Source organism: Lactuca saligna, chromosome 5 (assembly GCF_052625555.1).
Source record: "Lactuca saligna cultivar CGN05327 chromosome 5, ASM5262555v1, whole genome shotgun sequence".
In the NCBI taxonomy this organism is placed as follows: Eukaryota; Viridiplantae; Streptophyta; class Magnoliopsida; order Asterales; family Asteraceae; genus Lactuca; species Lactuca saligna.
Window position 1 is genome coordinate 8,632,056 of NC_136421.1, and position 14,577 is coordinate 8,646,632.

The 14,577-nt window shown below is 42.1% G+C and overlaps 1 protein-coding gene across 1 annotated transcript; it reads right to left on the minus strand.

Moving 5' to 3' along the window:
* Positions 1 to 884: 884 nt before the first annotated feature.
* FQR1 (flavodoxin-like quinone reductase 1) lies at positions 885 to 4,096 on the minus strand. The gene is made up of 4 exons (XM_078996359.1): positions 3,951 to 4,096; positions 1,762 to 1,855; positions 1,398 to 1,660; positions 885 to 1,316 (listed from the first exon to the last, which is right to left on the minus strand). The coding sequence occupies exons 1-4, from the start codon at positions 3,971 to 3,973 to the stop codon at positions 1,076 to 1,078; spliced, it is 621 nt and encodes a 206-aa protein (XP_078852485.1). The 5' UTR covers positions 3,974 to 4,096; the 3' UTR covers positions 885 to 1,075.
* Positions 4,097 to 14,577: the final 10,481 nt, after the last annotated feature.

Consider the following 14,577-nt stretch of genomic DNA (forward strand, 5'->3'; position numbering starts at 1 on the left):
ATATTTATATGAGAACCAGATTACCAAGTCGGAATTACTACCCGTTTAACCAAATTTGAAATTGGGTCCGGAACAACCCATTCCAGATCAAGTGGTCATTTTGCCAAAATAATTTTTTTTTAAACAACAAAAAAATGATTAAATTACTCAATTTCCTTTTCTTTTAGATATATAAGCACTTATTTGAGAAATCTTATAATTTGTTTGCATTTTTCTGTCTAGCTATATTTTTTTCTCTTTTACCCAACAAACTCACTAAACCCCATTCATGATAGCACAGGGACATATTTGTTTTTGAGTTATTGGTTTAAGGATAGAAGGGATTGTGTCGGCGTTGTCAAGTGTCATCTCTTCCCCAAAACCTTGTCCACATCAGCCAAGTACTTGCCAAGAGGAGCGAGACTCGGTGAGCAGGTGTGGAGCTAGGCATTTTTTGCCTCTTGCCGATAAGAGGGGGCATACCCTCAGTATGTCGAGCTCCACATAAGAAGTGTCGAGTTGCTTGCCATTTCACTCCTCATAGCCTAATAGGATTGTATATGGTTGTACTTAATTATAAAAGTCTGAAGGTTCCTATTGAAACGTTGTTTATGTTGGAGCTAATAGGTTACACACTTACATTACTCAACTTTTTTTTTCTCTCCAAGAAAACTTAACCCTCAACATTTGATTAAGAGACATATTTTCACCAACACCAAATACCATAGAGCTGCAGACATGTAAAAAAAATGGTTTAATGGATTATTATGACATCTGTTTACCTATTGGTATTTTTTATCATGCAAGTCATCTGATGTTAAAACTGAAGAAGGTTATGAAACAAAGATAAAATGATGATTTAATCAGATTAAAGCAATCTATTTTAAAAGGTGACATATGAGAAATGTGAAGAAACCATAGAAATATTATGTTGTATTTTTTTCAAAAGAAGAAGCCTTTTACAATCAGAAATGACAATAGAAATAGAAACAGAAATAGACAATGATAATGATATAGAAGATGGTATAAAAAAGAAAAGAAATTAAAATAGTATCATGGTTTTGTTTTTTTGGTTTGATATTTTGCGATGTAAGGATCAAGCAGCAACAACAAGTCCCTTGAGTTTCTTAGTAATGGTGGCAATATGTTTTCCCTGGTGGAAGGCCTGTTGGAGCTCAAGGTCAGATGGTTGTCTGGAACCATCCCCAGCATAAGTCCCTGCACCATAAGGACTCCCACCTTTGACTTGCTCCATTTCAAACATTCCAGCTCCAAATGTGTACCCAATCGGCACAAATATCATCCCATGGTGAACCAGCTGAGTGATGGCCGTTAACCTAACAAAATTTAAAAAAAAAAAAAAATCAAAAACTAAAAATTAAAATTGTAATTTGTGGGATGGTGGTTAGGGTGCTTACGCGGTGGTTTCTTGACCGCCGCCTTGAGATCCGGTGCTGTAGAAGATACCGGCGGGTTTTCCGGCGAGTTGTTGGGTTCTCCAGAGACCACCGGTGGAGTCAAAAAATGCTTTGAATTGAGCCGACATCATACCAAATCTGGTGGGGAATCCAAAAACAAATCCATCAGCTTCTGAGAGTTCGCTTGCTGTGATTATTGGTACATCGCTTTTAGGAGGTGCACTCATTTTACCCAGCACCTCTTCATGCAATGTCTCTGCCACCTGCACCTCACAAAGGATACATAAATCCCTAATTTCTTATATCTTACAAAACATTTAAAATTAAAATTAAAATTAAATATGATTTTTTTTTTTTTACGTACCTGCCATAATTTGGCTTCCACTCCTTCAACAGATGCAGCTCCTTTCTTTATCTCTTCAGCCAGCTTTTCTACATGTCCATACATGGAGTAGTACCTGCCAGTTCCACAACAAATAATCAACTCTTTACTTTTACCCTTACATTTGTCCAGATTTTAAGTAATAAAGAAACAGAATGTATAGTTGCCCAGATTTGATAATATGAAAATAAACAACCTTAGAATCTAACACAAATTTAGTCATTAGTGATTAGACTACCATTTTTTTTTTTGCCTATATTTGAAATTGTATTGAATTGGACTAACCCATAGTAAATTCAGTGATATTACTTAACTTTAAGGAAAGTCTGTTACAGCTTACAGTCCAATTTCTATATCTTAAGTTATTGATTATCAGTTTATGACGGCTCTGTTCAATACAAATCATGTCTATAAATCAGAATAGTCAAAAGATAATCAATGGTTTAAAATGGATGGAATAGTTTTCTCTAGGAAGCTGTGCTGTTTCCATATGATCAAATTTAAGTTCTAGTCTTCTGGACCACCCTACACTGTAGTCCTTGATATTGATAAATAAGCCCCCCATCCACAAATTATGTCCTCTGCTACTTTAAGTAACAACTATGTAGACCTTTGACCTGATTGATGATAACTAAAGAAGATTCTGATTATATGATCTAATAGTTTGCTTGACATGCCCTAAAACCAACTTTTTCTCTATCCCTGAATCACAAAAGGGAACAGCTCTTTCTCTTCTCCATGCATCCCTCCTATAACTGTCTTAAGCTATTTCTCTCCTTTCTCAAGGCATCAAGAATATTGCAGACCAGTAGGTAATACCGTAATAGTATACTACAAATGTTCATTCAATCATGGTAAAGGCATGTATGAGCAGTATAACTGGAATTAAACATAACTGACTCATGAACAGCAGCTAAAAAAATGCAGCCTACATTATTTCCCTTTAATACTTATTTGACCTCAAGAAACCCCTTTGTAATTTTGTATTGCATACATCATAAATGTCCTGGAGTACTGGTTATAATGCATTGGCTAGACATTTATATTTGCTCAAAGATTATCACAAACAACCCAAAACAATGAATACATCCTACATGTATCTTATTAGCATTGCCAATCCAAGACTATGAATGTGGATATACCATGATAGATGTAGGGGATCATGTAAAATTTTAAAACAAGTTTCAAATGATAGGATTATAGCATCTATACTAGCAATAATATAAATTATAATCAGGAAGATTAACTGTGTCTTAGTCTTTTACCTAAAAAATTCTTGTGTGTTAATTTTTTTGCACCAGCTAGACTTGGCTATCAAAGGCCTAGCAAACAGCAACACATTTTTCTCAATCAATGTTTCTTTCACTAACCCTAAGTTGATTTATTATTTCCGATTCTTAAAAAAATCTTTTTCGTTCTTGTTTCCTGTACTATAGTTGAATAGTTTAGTTGGTTTTATATCATCATCAATCAAATATCACATCAATAGAACAGTACACAAAGCATCAAAATTTAATTTCTAGCAAAACATCAGTAGTCTTTAACCACACTGGAGATCTTTATCTAAAATAAGCATGCTTCTAATTTATAAAGACATATATCTAGTTGATCAAGTTTTAACAGGTTATCACTTGGAAATGTTAAGTGGTAAATGCACTCAAAAGTGGACATCTAGTGCGACTTTCTGTCTTCAATTTCACATTTAAAATACATGTCGTCAATCATCAATTCTACAGATTCAGATGCGGTTTTGAAGATTATAATTTTTAATCAACCGATCTGAATAGCTAAAATCCATATCGTTAATCTCCAGTACCACAAAGTCAAAGCGGTACTAAAAATTAATCTACGAAGGTCAAATTATAATTTCAATGCACTTAAAATACACATCAAACTCTAATTTCAGTCTGCAATTTTTCGCAAAAAAACACAGATCATCGGTCGTCTATCCTACGTTTTCTCAATTTAGCGGTACTGAAAATAATATAATTACAACCATAGACAACCGATCTGATAACAAATTTCATCCACCACACTAAAAAAGTCGTTCGATCGTTACTGAGACCAAATCGATTAAATCAAATTGCGTAATATCGAACAATAAAGCACCTATTAACCAGATCATCGTGCAGAGAGAGAGAGAGAGAGAGAGAGAGAGAGAGAGCACATACACAATATACACTTTTGTAGCCATTGATGAGAGTCCTCGGAGGTCGGTATATGTGTTTTCCGGTCGGTGATCGGTCAAGCCCCTTGGTTAATTGCGTAAAGCTTTGACGATTGATTGAATTGACTGTGCAACGATGAGCACTAACCTCTCCGGGACTCTGGTATTTATACTAAGATTGTTCCGGATTTGTTAGAGTTTGGCCAGCTGGCAAATCGCTTTTAGAATTTTGTTGAATTACCAGTAGTTTACGTCGCAAACGGTGTCGTATCAGTTCAGGAAGGATAATGCCATATGTGCGTGGGTAATGATGGCATGTTGTTGTCACGCCCACCATCATTTTTTCGTTCCTGAAGAGTGAAGACGTCTCACTAATAAACACACAACCATAATTATTACAATTTAAGAAGTTGGTTGAAACTACTATTCACTATTCAAAACAAAAACTATAAGTTTAGGTTATCTGGAGTGGAATCAGAAAGACGTGCTTCACGCGTGAACACAGCCCCACTTCTGATGGGTTTTTTGTTCCGTAGAGTTGGATATGGGCGAAGACAGAAGATTTGATTGGGGGAAGGTTTTTTGACCGTGACCGTTTGTAAAAAAAAAATTAATTAATTAATTTATTACTAACAATCATTTCTCTATATATATCAACATATTTTTACATTTCAAACACACAACAAACTTTCAACACAAACACATATACTCTCATTTAAAAAATACACTTTTCTCCATGGATCCAAACCAAAATAATTCATCCACTCCGAACACCCCAAACACTCCAAATGATCCGTTAGCGAACATTGATTATATGACATTGTTATCATCCCCCGTTCAACAACAACCACTATTCATCAATCTTTCATACCACTCACACTACTACCAACAACAACCACCACTACAATTTGTTCAATCCCAATTTCAACCCTTTCAACAACAACCTGCTCCGCTATTTCAGCCTCAAACTTCCCAACATCCACAACCAAGTTCACAACCATCTCAAGTTCCATTATCGCAATCTTAACTCGTATACCTCGACATTGAAGACGACGACGAACGGGTTCAAGAAACACAACCAAGTCGTAGAAGGCAAAAAAAATCAAAATATTCAACAAAAAAGAAAAATACCCAATGGACCGAGGAGGAGGAGGCAACTTTAACTAAAACTTGGATTGTCATATCACAAGACGGGGGTGTCGGCAACGCGCAATCGAGACAAAGCTTTTGGAATCGTGTTTTAGACCACTTCCACGTGTTATTAGGAAGGAAAACGAGCCAGACATATGATTTAGTCAATGCTAAATGGCGTGATCTTAGAGCGACGTGTACCAAATTTAATGGCGTATTTGACAATCGAAAAAATATGCATCGAAGTGGTAGCAACGATTTCAACATTTTGTCAACGCTGTTGCACCAATACAAAATTACCAACAATGGTAAACCTTTTAGCAACCAACAAGCGTGGAAAGTTTGTCGCAATGGCCCAAAATGGGTCCTTATCCGGAAACGGCGCATTCGGGATCTACCACCGGTTCCAACAAAAGGCCGAGAACGTCCGAGTCGGACATCAGTGCTAACCTCGACCTCAATAATGAGTTCGATGCCACCGAGGGGGAGGGTCCATCGGACGTCCATCTTCGTCGACCACCGGAAAGGGACAAAGTGAGAAAGGGGGCTTCGTCTACCAGGAGATCAACCAACGAGGACGTATTAGCGGAGAAAATCGAAAAAAGTCCACATTTTTTAGAATTTTTTTTTTTGATTCAACAGAGGAGCAACGCGGCCGACAATTGGCACTCACCAATCTTCAAATCGTAAACACAGTGCCGCAACCAAATCTCGACCCCGAAAATTTAAGGGTGTTAAGAGAAACTTTGAGATACACTTGAACAAAATGTTAGAACAAGGAAATAGCAGAATAGTTAATCTGTAAGGATCTGTTAGCTCAACAATAATATTAAGAATTAGAAGTTAGTGAGTTAGATGCAGAAATGTAAATAAATGTAAATGACAACAATCGTTATATCAAGTATACACAAAAGCAGATTCATAACATGGAATGCATTCAAACCAAGTTACTAAGTGAGATCTAGCTTAGTGATTAAGTCACAAGTGACTTGCTCTACGAAGAGAGATGATAATAGAATAAGCTTTAATAAGTAAGATAGAATGAGAACTTGAAGATGTGTATTAGAATTTGATAAGGATTCACACACTGGTACTGAATACATTAGAAAAGATCTCTATTTATAGAAAAGTTTACAACTCTAAGAGTAGCCATGCAAGGCATACTAGACATTAGAGTGTATTACAAAAAAGACAAAATAAACTAAGTAAAGATATAGACTACGGTGCTTGAAGACTTCGGATATCAGTAGATGAAGAGGTTGCTTGAATGCGGTGGCTTGGGTGCTGCGGTAGCAAAAGTTCAAGAGGGTCACTTTTTGATTCAACAATTTCCCCCTAGTGACCTCTTTAACTTCGATCAACTATCAAGTTTAAGGAACTTGATCAGTATCCACCAAAACTTCCTAACATTCTCTAACCAGTTGATTCTTTTCAGTATTTCAAACTTGACCTCTGCGATTTTATGCTTGGATTTTTCAACTGCGTTGCGGCAGATGTCAAGTTGTTTTCTGGTGAGACAATGCATGGCAGTCATAGGAATGAAATATTTGGCGTTGTCAGTCTTCCTCTTGAAAATGACTCCCAGCTCAGGATAGTTGGTTGTGCCTAAGGATCTTTATTCAAAGCCTTCGGTATGCATGGGTGCGGGGTCAAACGGTGATAAGTCAGCAATCTTGGAGATGGAGGGATGAATGTCTGCATCCATTTTTGCGAAGTCACAGACTGTTTCCTTAAGATAGGTAATGGCCCTTTCAAGAGCGATCTTCATCCTTGGATATTTCTCAGACCTGTGTTGAAAGACTCTGGCGTTGAGAAACACTTCTTCCGGGTTCATACACGGAAAATCAGCCTGGGCGCGGATGTAGTCATGCTCCCTTCTAGTCAGGGTGTACTGGATGAACTCAGCCTTAAGAATTTCCTAATCTTGTAATTCTTCACTGCGGATGGTCTATCGTTAGACCATATGTGTTCAACTGGAGAGGCATGCTTAGCATAGAATTGGCTAAGTCTCTCGAACTCCATAGGAAGTCTTTTGTCATCCGGAAAGTTGCGGTCGAACTGCTCAAATACAGTGAAGTATCTGGCATTCGGTGAGATTGGGACATCCCAATATCCGTCTGGAGGGAGTTCCGTATATGTGAGATGAGGAACATAGTCATCATCAAGAAGTATTTGGTGAGGATTGATCCAAGAATTTATCAATGATTCATCCATAATTGTGTCGAATTCGCAGAGTCTCCATACTTCTTTGACTAACTTGTCTGTCTTCCAGTCTCTTTTTCTCTGAGTAGAGGCAGGAGAATCGTTTGAGCTTGGGGACGACATATACTCCTCCATATTTTTGAAGTGCGGGGGAGTTTCTGGTTTGTCAAGAGTATTATGGAGAGGGGAGTTGTGATGAGATGGTTACGGTGAGAGTTGTGTTTTATGTTGCGGTGATGGTTGCAGTGTGGGAATTTTTTCAGTGGAGATTGGGGGAGATTGATGATGTTGCGGAGATTGGTCGGAGGGATGGACTTCGTGGACTTCTTCACTTCCTCTTCTTGAAGAGTGCATACTCGGAGCCTCCTCAAGCTAGTGACGAATGCCACCAACCTTCTTAAATACCGTTTGAAATTAAGCTTTGAGCTCTTCTGCCAGTCGTAGGTTATTGGGGATGGAGGGATTGAAGAGTAGTTTGTGAATCTCCTTTGTGAGCTGAAGAATCTTCGGGCCACGGAAGTTGGTGGAGAGAGAGCGTTGCAGTCGGTTGATAGTAGTTTGGAGAACGAAGATTGCTGACTCATAAGTAGTATGAGTTTTAGCAATCAACTTCTCAGATTGTGAAGCCTGATTCGCAATTGCTGCTTGAAGGTCTATTTTAATTGCGGTAACCTTAGAGATGAGATGTTCCGCAGTAGCCATGAACTCCTTATGATCGGCTTGAAGATTGTTGTCAAGTGATCTGATCCCCATTTCAACTTTTAGGGAGATGCACTCCGCAGCCAATCTCTCTCTTGTTTCCAATCTTTCGATTCTTTCCATCAAGGACTGCGGTCCCGGGCTGTCTTCTGGTTGCGGTTGATTCGGCTTGACTGCAGCTAAGATTTGATCTACTTTAGCTTGAAGACTTAGGAATTCTTTTCTTGTGACTGCAGGCTTCTTCTTCTTCTTCTTCTTTTCTTTTGGATTAGTTGTGGAGTGATGAGACCCACTAGATTCTTCATCTTCATTGAACATCATCAAGTCATCATCTGAGGGAGAGGGTTTGTTTACCTCTTATGGTTCATCTTCATCGAAGCCAAAAATTGGAGCAGAGCTCACTTCGATTTCAGGTTCTTCATCCTGAGAACCTGCAACAGTTGGAGAGGGGGGAGCTTGATGAACATGCTGATCAATAGCAGTTTGTTAAGCTTGTTGAACTTTGGCTGCCATTGTTGACATCCATTCTTGGACCTTTAGGATATTCTCTACGGTATTGGCATTGTTGATGGCATCTGCCCAATACTTTTCCACAACTTGAATTTCTTGTTCTTTGATCTGTTTTTGTTTTATCTGCTGATCCTTTCGAGCTTAAAATGCCCTACGAAAAGCGACATATTTCTTGGCTTCAGCCTCGTTAGAGGGTTAATATCGGCTCCAAGAATCATTAGTGTAACACCGTAAAATTTAAAACAAATTTTCGCATTCTTAAACACATTTTTCCAAACAAATTGATTAACAAAATCCCATTGTATCATAACTTTGTTTCACAAAATATTTCCCAAGATCAAAATACATAAAAACCCATGCGTGTGTACGAATCATGCCGACGCCTTCCCGCGATCATCATTGGTACCTGAAACACATAACACATAACAGTGTAAGCATAAAGCTTAGTGAGTTCCCCAAAATACCATACATAATACATACTAGCCACTCGAAGCTATAACTCTGTGGGCTCGTGGGCCCTAACTCTGTGGACCCTCTAGTCCTAGCTCTGTGAACCTTCCGATTCTAACTCTGATATACTCTAATATACACATGGCATAAATCACATAGACATAATGCAGTGCAACACATCACATAATAGCATACAGTAACTCTGTCACATGACTCTAATTACCCCTCAAGGTAAAGTATAGTGAGAAGACTCACCTCAGATGTCTCGATAAATCTCTGACTCGGTAGAAATACGATCTAGCCTCCACCTAATCACATAAAGTAATACTCTCATAAATATAACTCTCAGGACTAGATTCAACCTTCTCTAGGCACCCTCAGAAGGGTAAAAGACCATTTTACCCCTCCTTTAGCTCAAAGGCCCTCATTGTTGACCAAACCCTAAAAGTTAACCAAAGTCAACGGTCAAACTTTTGACCCGACTCGCCGAGTATTCTACCCCACTAGAATCAGACTTTACCCTCGAAGTCTCACTCTGCAAACAACTCTAGATGCTGCTCACGCACCTCGCGCTCCAGCTCCCAATTCAGCTCTGACCCTTTCCTATGCTGCCACTGTACCTGCACCAGAGGCACTTTCTTGTTCCTCAAAACCTTGATCTTCCAATCTCTAATTGCCACCGGTCTCTCAAAATAGTTCAGGGCCACATCCACCTGAATATCCTCTAATGGTACCACTGCCGACTCGTCAGCTATACACTTTCTCAACTGCGACACGTGGAAAGTGTCGTGAATCTGACCCAACTCCGTAGGTAGCTCCAAACGGTAGGCTACCGTGCCTACTCTCGCGATCACCCTAAAAAGGTCCAATATATCGAGGCCCCAACTTGCCCCTCTTCCTGAATCAGATCACTCCTTTCCAAAGAGAGACCTTCAGGAGCATGAAGTTGCCGACCAAAAACTCGAGCTCGGATCGGCGCCTGTCCGAATAACTCTTTTGACGACTCTGAGTGGTCAACAACCTCTTTCTGACCTGCTGTATCTACTAAATTGTCTGAATAATGATCTATGTATACCCATCACACGTTGCCCTACCTCTCCCCAGCAAATGGGGGTCCGACACCTCCTCCCATACAACAGCTCAAAGGGTGGCATACAAATGCTCGAATGATGGCTGTTGTTGTAGGAAAACATTGCCAAGGGAAAATATGTGTCCCAACTCCTACCAAAATCCGACACACATGCATGGAGCATGTCCTCGAGCGTCTGAATTGTCTACTCGCTCTGCCCATCATTCTGTGGGTGATATGCGGTACTAAAATGTAGCCTCGTACCCAACTCCTCATGAAATTTCTTCCAGAATCTGGAAGTGAAATGCACATCTCGATCTGAGACAATCGAAATCAGTACTCCATGTTGTGATACCACTTCTCTCACATACAACTCTGCCAGCCTCTCCGCATAAGAGCTCTCGCTAATAGCAGGGAAGTGAGTGATCTTCGTCAACTTGTCTACAATCACCCAAATTGCATCGACGCCCTCGCAGCCCTCGACAATTTGGTTATAAAATCCATACTAATTTGCTCCCACTTCCACTCGGGAACCTCTAACGGCTGCAACTTACCGTACGGTCTCTGGTGCTCGGCCTTAACCTTACGATAGGTTAGGCACCTTTCAACGAACCACGCGATGTCCCTCTTCATATAGGGCCACCAATACTCCTTCTTCAGGTCCAAATACATCTTAGTGGCCCCGGGATGGATCGAGAACTTCGATCGATGTGCCTCTTCCATCAAAATGGTACGCGTCCCACCCATAAACGGTACCTAAATCTGACCCTGAAATGTTATAAGCCCCCAACTATCAGTAACGAACTCCAATACTTGCCCGATAACTCGCTCCCTCTTATGGTTTTCTGGTCTCACAGCCTCAGCCTGGGCCCCTCGAATGGTGTCCAACACCGGAGTCATTACTATCAACCTCCTGCAAACGTCCCGCCTCAGGGCACTTTCCGCCCTATGGCTTAGGGCATCGGCTACTACATTAGCCTTACCCGGGTGGTACAGAGCAATCATAATCCTTTACCACATCCAACTATCTCCTATGCCGCATATTCAAGTTGGGCTGATCCATGAAGTACTTAAGGCTCTTGTGATCTGTGTATATGGTACATCGGACGCCATACCGATAGTGATGCCAGATCTTGAGGGCGAACACTACTGCTCCCAACTCTAGATTGTGGGTGGGATACCTTATCTCATGAGGCTTCAGCTGCCTTGATGTGTATGCTATCACGTGCCCCCTCTACATAAGCACCGCTCCCAACCCTGATATCGACACGTCACAATATACCACGAAGTCATCCATTCCCTCTGGAAGGGCTAACATCGGGGCTTCGCATAACCTTTGGCGAAGTGTCTCGAAGGAGGCCTGCTGCTCTGGGCCCCATGAGAAAGCAACACCCTTCCGGGTCAACTTGGTGAGTGGCACGGGGATCTTGGAGAAATTCCTGATAAATATCTGATAATAGCCTACCAATCCTAGGAAACTCCTGATCTCTGTAGGTGACCTCGACACCTCCCAACTCATCACCGCCTTAATCTTGGCTGGATTGACCAATATCCCTTTTTGGTTAACGAGATGCCCTAGGAACTGGACCTCTCATAACCAAAAATCACACTTGGAGAATTTAGCGTAAAGCCTCTCCGATCTCAAAACTCCGAGGATCTCTCTCAAATGTTCCTCATGTTGTTCTATGGATCTCGAATACACCAATATGTCATCAATGAACATGATCACCGAACGATCCAACATCGGCATACATACTCTGTTCATGAGATCCATGAACACTGTCGGCGCATTGGTGAGCCCGAAAGGCATCACCACGAACTCGTAATGCCCGTAGCGAGTCCTGAACACTATCTTCTGGATGTCCTCATCTCGCACCCTCACCTGATGATATCCCGACCTCAAATTGATCTTGTAGAACCAAGATGATCCCTGTAACTGATCGAACAAATCGTCGATCCTCGGCAACGGGTAACGATTCTTGTCCGTTAGCTTGTTCAATTCCCTGTAATCAATGCACATCTGGTGTGAGCCATCCTTTTTCTTAACAAAAAGGATAGGTGCTCCCCATGGCGAACTGCTCGGCCGAATAAACCACTTCCCTAGAAGCTCCTGAAGCTGCAAGGATAACTCCTGCATCTCTTGAGGCACAAGCCGATAAGGTGACTTGGCGATAGGCGTAGCCCCCAGAACTAAATCGATGTTGAACTTAACCTACCTCTCGGGAGGCACACTCGGTAACTCTTCCGGAAATACATCCTGGAACTCACGCACTATCGGAACCTCATCTACTGACCTTGGTCTCTTTGAATCAACCCTCGTATCCATCAAATATGCTACAAATCCCTTACAGCCATGCTGTAGACTCTGCCTCGCTCTAGCGGCTGAACAAAATGTCGACCCAGAACGCGTACCCTCACCGTACACGGTAAGAACTCCCCCACTAGGGTCTCGTATGGTCACCAGCTGTCTCTCGCAGTCGATAACCACTCTAAACTTGCTCAACCAGTCCATGCCCACGATGACACAGACATCTCCCATCGCAATAGGAACTAGATCAATCGGAAACTCAACGTTGAAAATCTTGAGTACACATCCTCGGATCACCTCAGTGGCATACACCGCTCTCTCGTCAGCTATGGAAATTCTCAGAGGTCGACTCAACGCCTCTCGACTAATACTGATGTGCTGACTAAAAGCCAAAGATACAAAAGAACGACTCGCACCCGAGTCAAATAACACCAAGGCGGGTACAGAATTGACAAGAAAAGTACTTACGCATATCATAATATAAGCACAATATCTCAACATATAAGTAAATATATGAAAGAATACATAACAGTCACGACATCGGGCGCTGCGCGGACCTCCTCGCAGTCAACTGGAAGGCTCTCCCTCGCGCCTTCGGTACCTCGACCTTCACTGGCCGGCTCTCAGTAGCTCTGATAGCAGCAGGGGCAGATCCCTGAGGTACTCCCTGGGCTATCCCTCGTAACTGTGGACACTCTGCCTTGCGGTGTCCCTTCTGGTTGCAGTGAAAGCATACTGCAAACCCGTTGGGGCAATCTTTGGCCATATGCCCCTCCCTGCCACATTTGTAGCAAGACCCCGCTCTGCACACCCTTCATGGCTCTTGCCACACTTGCCACAAGTGCGGCCCTTCTAACTCCCAGATCGCGAATCAGTGGGCTTGGCCCGCTTGGATGCCGGTTGAGACTGTGCCGGTCGCCGATCCCTCGCCTGAGACTCAGCCTCCTCCCTAGCCTGGGTCTCCAGCTCTATCTCCCTCTTCCGGGAATTTTCCTGAAGGTCAGCAAATGCTCGATACGTCGAGTTCGCCACGAACTCCCGTATATCCCTCCTCAAATTACTCAGATGGCGGCTCATACGTGCTTGCTCAGAGGCCACGTGCTCTGGGCAAAACATCGCCCGCTCATTGAACTTCCTCGTAATCACGATGACAGAATCAGTACCCTGCTTGAGGGTCAAAAACTCCTGGGCCAAACACTCTCTCTCCACCTGGGGAACATACTCATCTCGGAACATAGCAGTGAACCTCTCCCAAGACAGTACAACAAGCTCAGCAGGCGAATAATGCGCCGTCACAGACTTCCACCAATCCTTCACTCCCAAGCGAAGCTGGTTCAGCGCGAACCGGACTCTCAAATGCTCAGGAGATGAACAAGTAAAGAAACATCCCTCTATGTCTGATATCCACCTCATCGCTGCAATCGGGTCCTGGGTCCCATCAAACTCCGGTGGTTTTGTGTTGCTGAACTCCCGGAACAGCAACGCATCACCACCCTGCAGTCTAGCCGCAGCTACAACTGCAGTGGCCGCAGCAATTGCAGCATCAGAAAGAGCAGCGTATCTCTCATCGAATGTATCTATCAGTGTGGTCTTGATAGACCCGAACATATCTGGAATCTCATCGCGGATGGCAGCAGCCACCTCATCATGAATCATCTGGCGGAGCTCCACGTTGCTCACACCCCCTCCACTGGTCCCTGGTCTGTGGTGTGTCCCTAACATGATGCCTCTCTGAAATACAACATAAGATAGCAGTAATTTGCTCGGATGTACACACACTCGATATCCCAACCCTACTTGATCACTGGTACGCTAAGGATTCTTACTTTGGTTGCGCACTGACCCGGTGCCTTCGATAGTATGGGCCCACTACTACCAACCCCACCGGCTCAGCATTCACACCAAGTCCTCCTCCAAGAGTCCCAAATCCCAAGTATGCTATTCTCTCTAATCATGTGCTACTCACTAGCAGATCTCTCATAAGCTCCTTGCTGCTATCTAAACACTCTCAATCATCCCTAGTAGCAAAACCCCTAAAATAAGGCATCATATATCAGACCACTCTAGTCATAATAAGAATACCTAGTCTTACTCTAGCATGCATAATATAAATCATCATATAGAATATCATAATGTTTCTTTTAAAACTTATTGTAAGGGTATTTTGGGAAATCACCGTTCGGGCGCCGGCTGATCGTACACACGGCTCTGCTCTGTTTGTCTCAAAACTCTTTTTACTCTTTTTTAAAAATTTACATTATT

Coding starts and splice junctions, on each gene's coding strand:
- FQR1 (XM_078996359.1), bottom strand. CDS start 3,973: ATGGCTACAAAAGTGTATATTGT. Junction 1,856..3,950: donor GCTACAAAAGTGTATATTGT/GTATGTGCTCTC, acceptor TGGAACTGGCAG/GTACTACTCCATGTATGGAC. Junction 1,317..1,397: donor GGCGGTCAAGAAACCACCGC/GTAAGCACCCTA, acceptor AAATTTTGTTAG/GTTAACGGCCATCACTCAGC.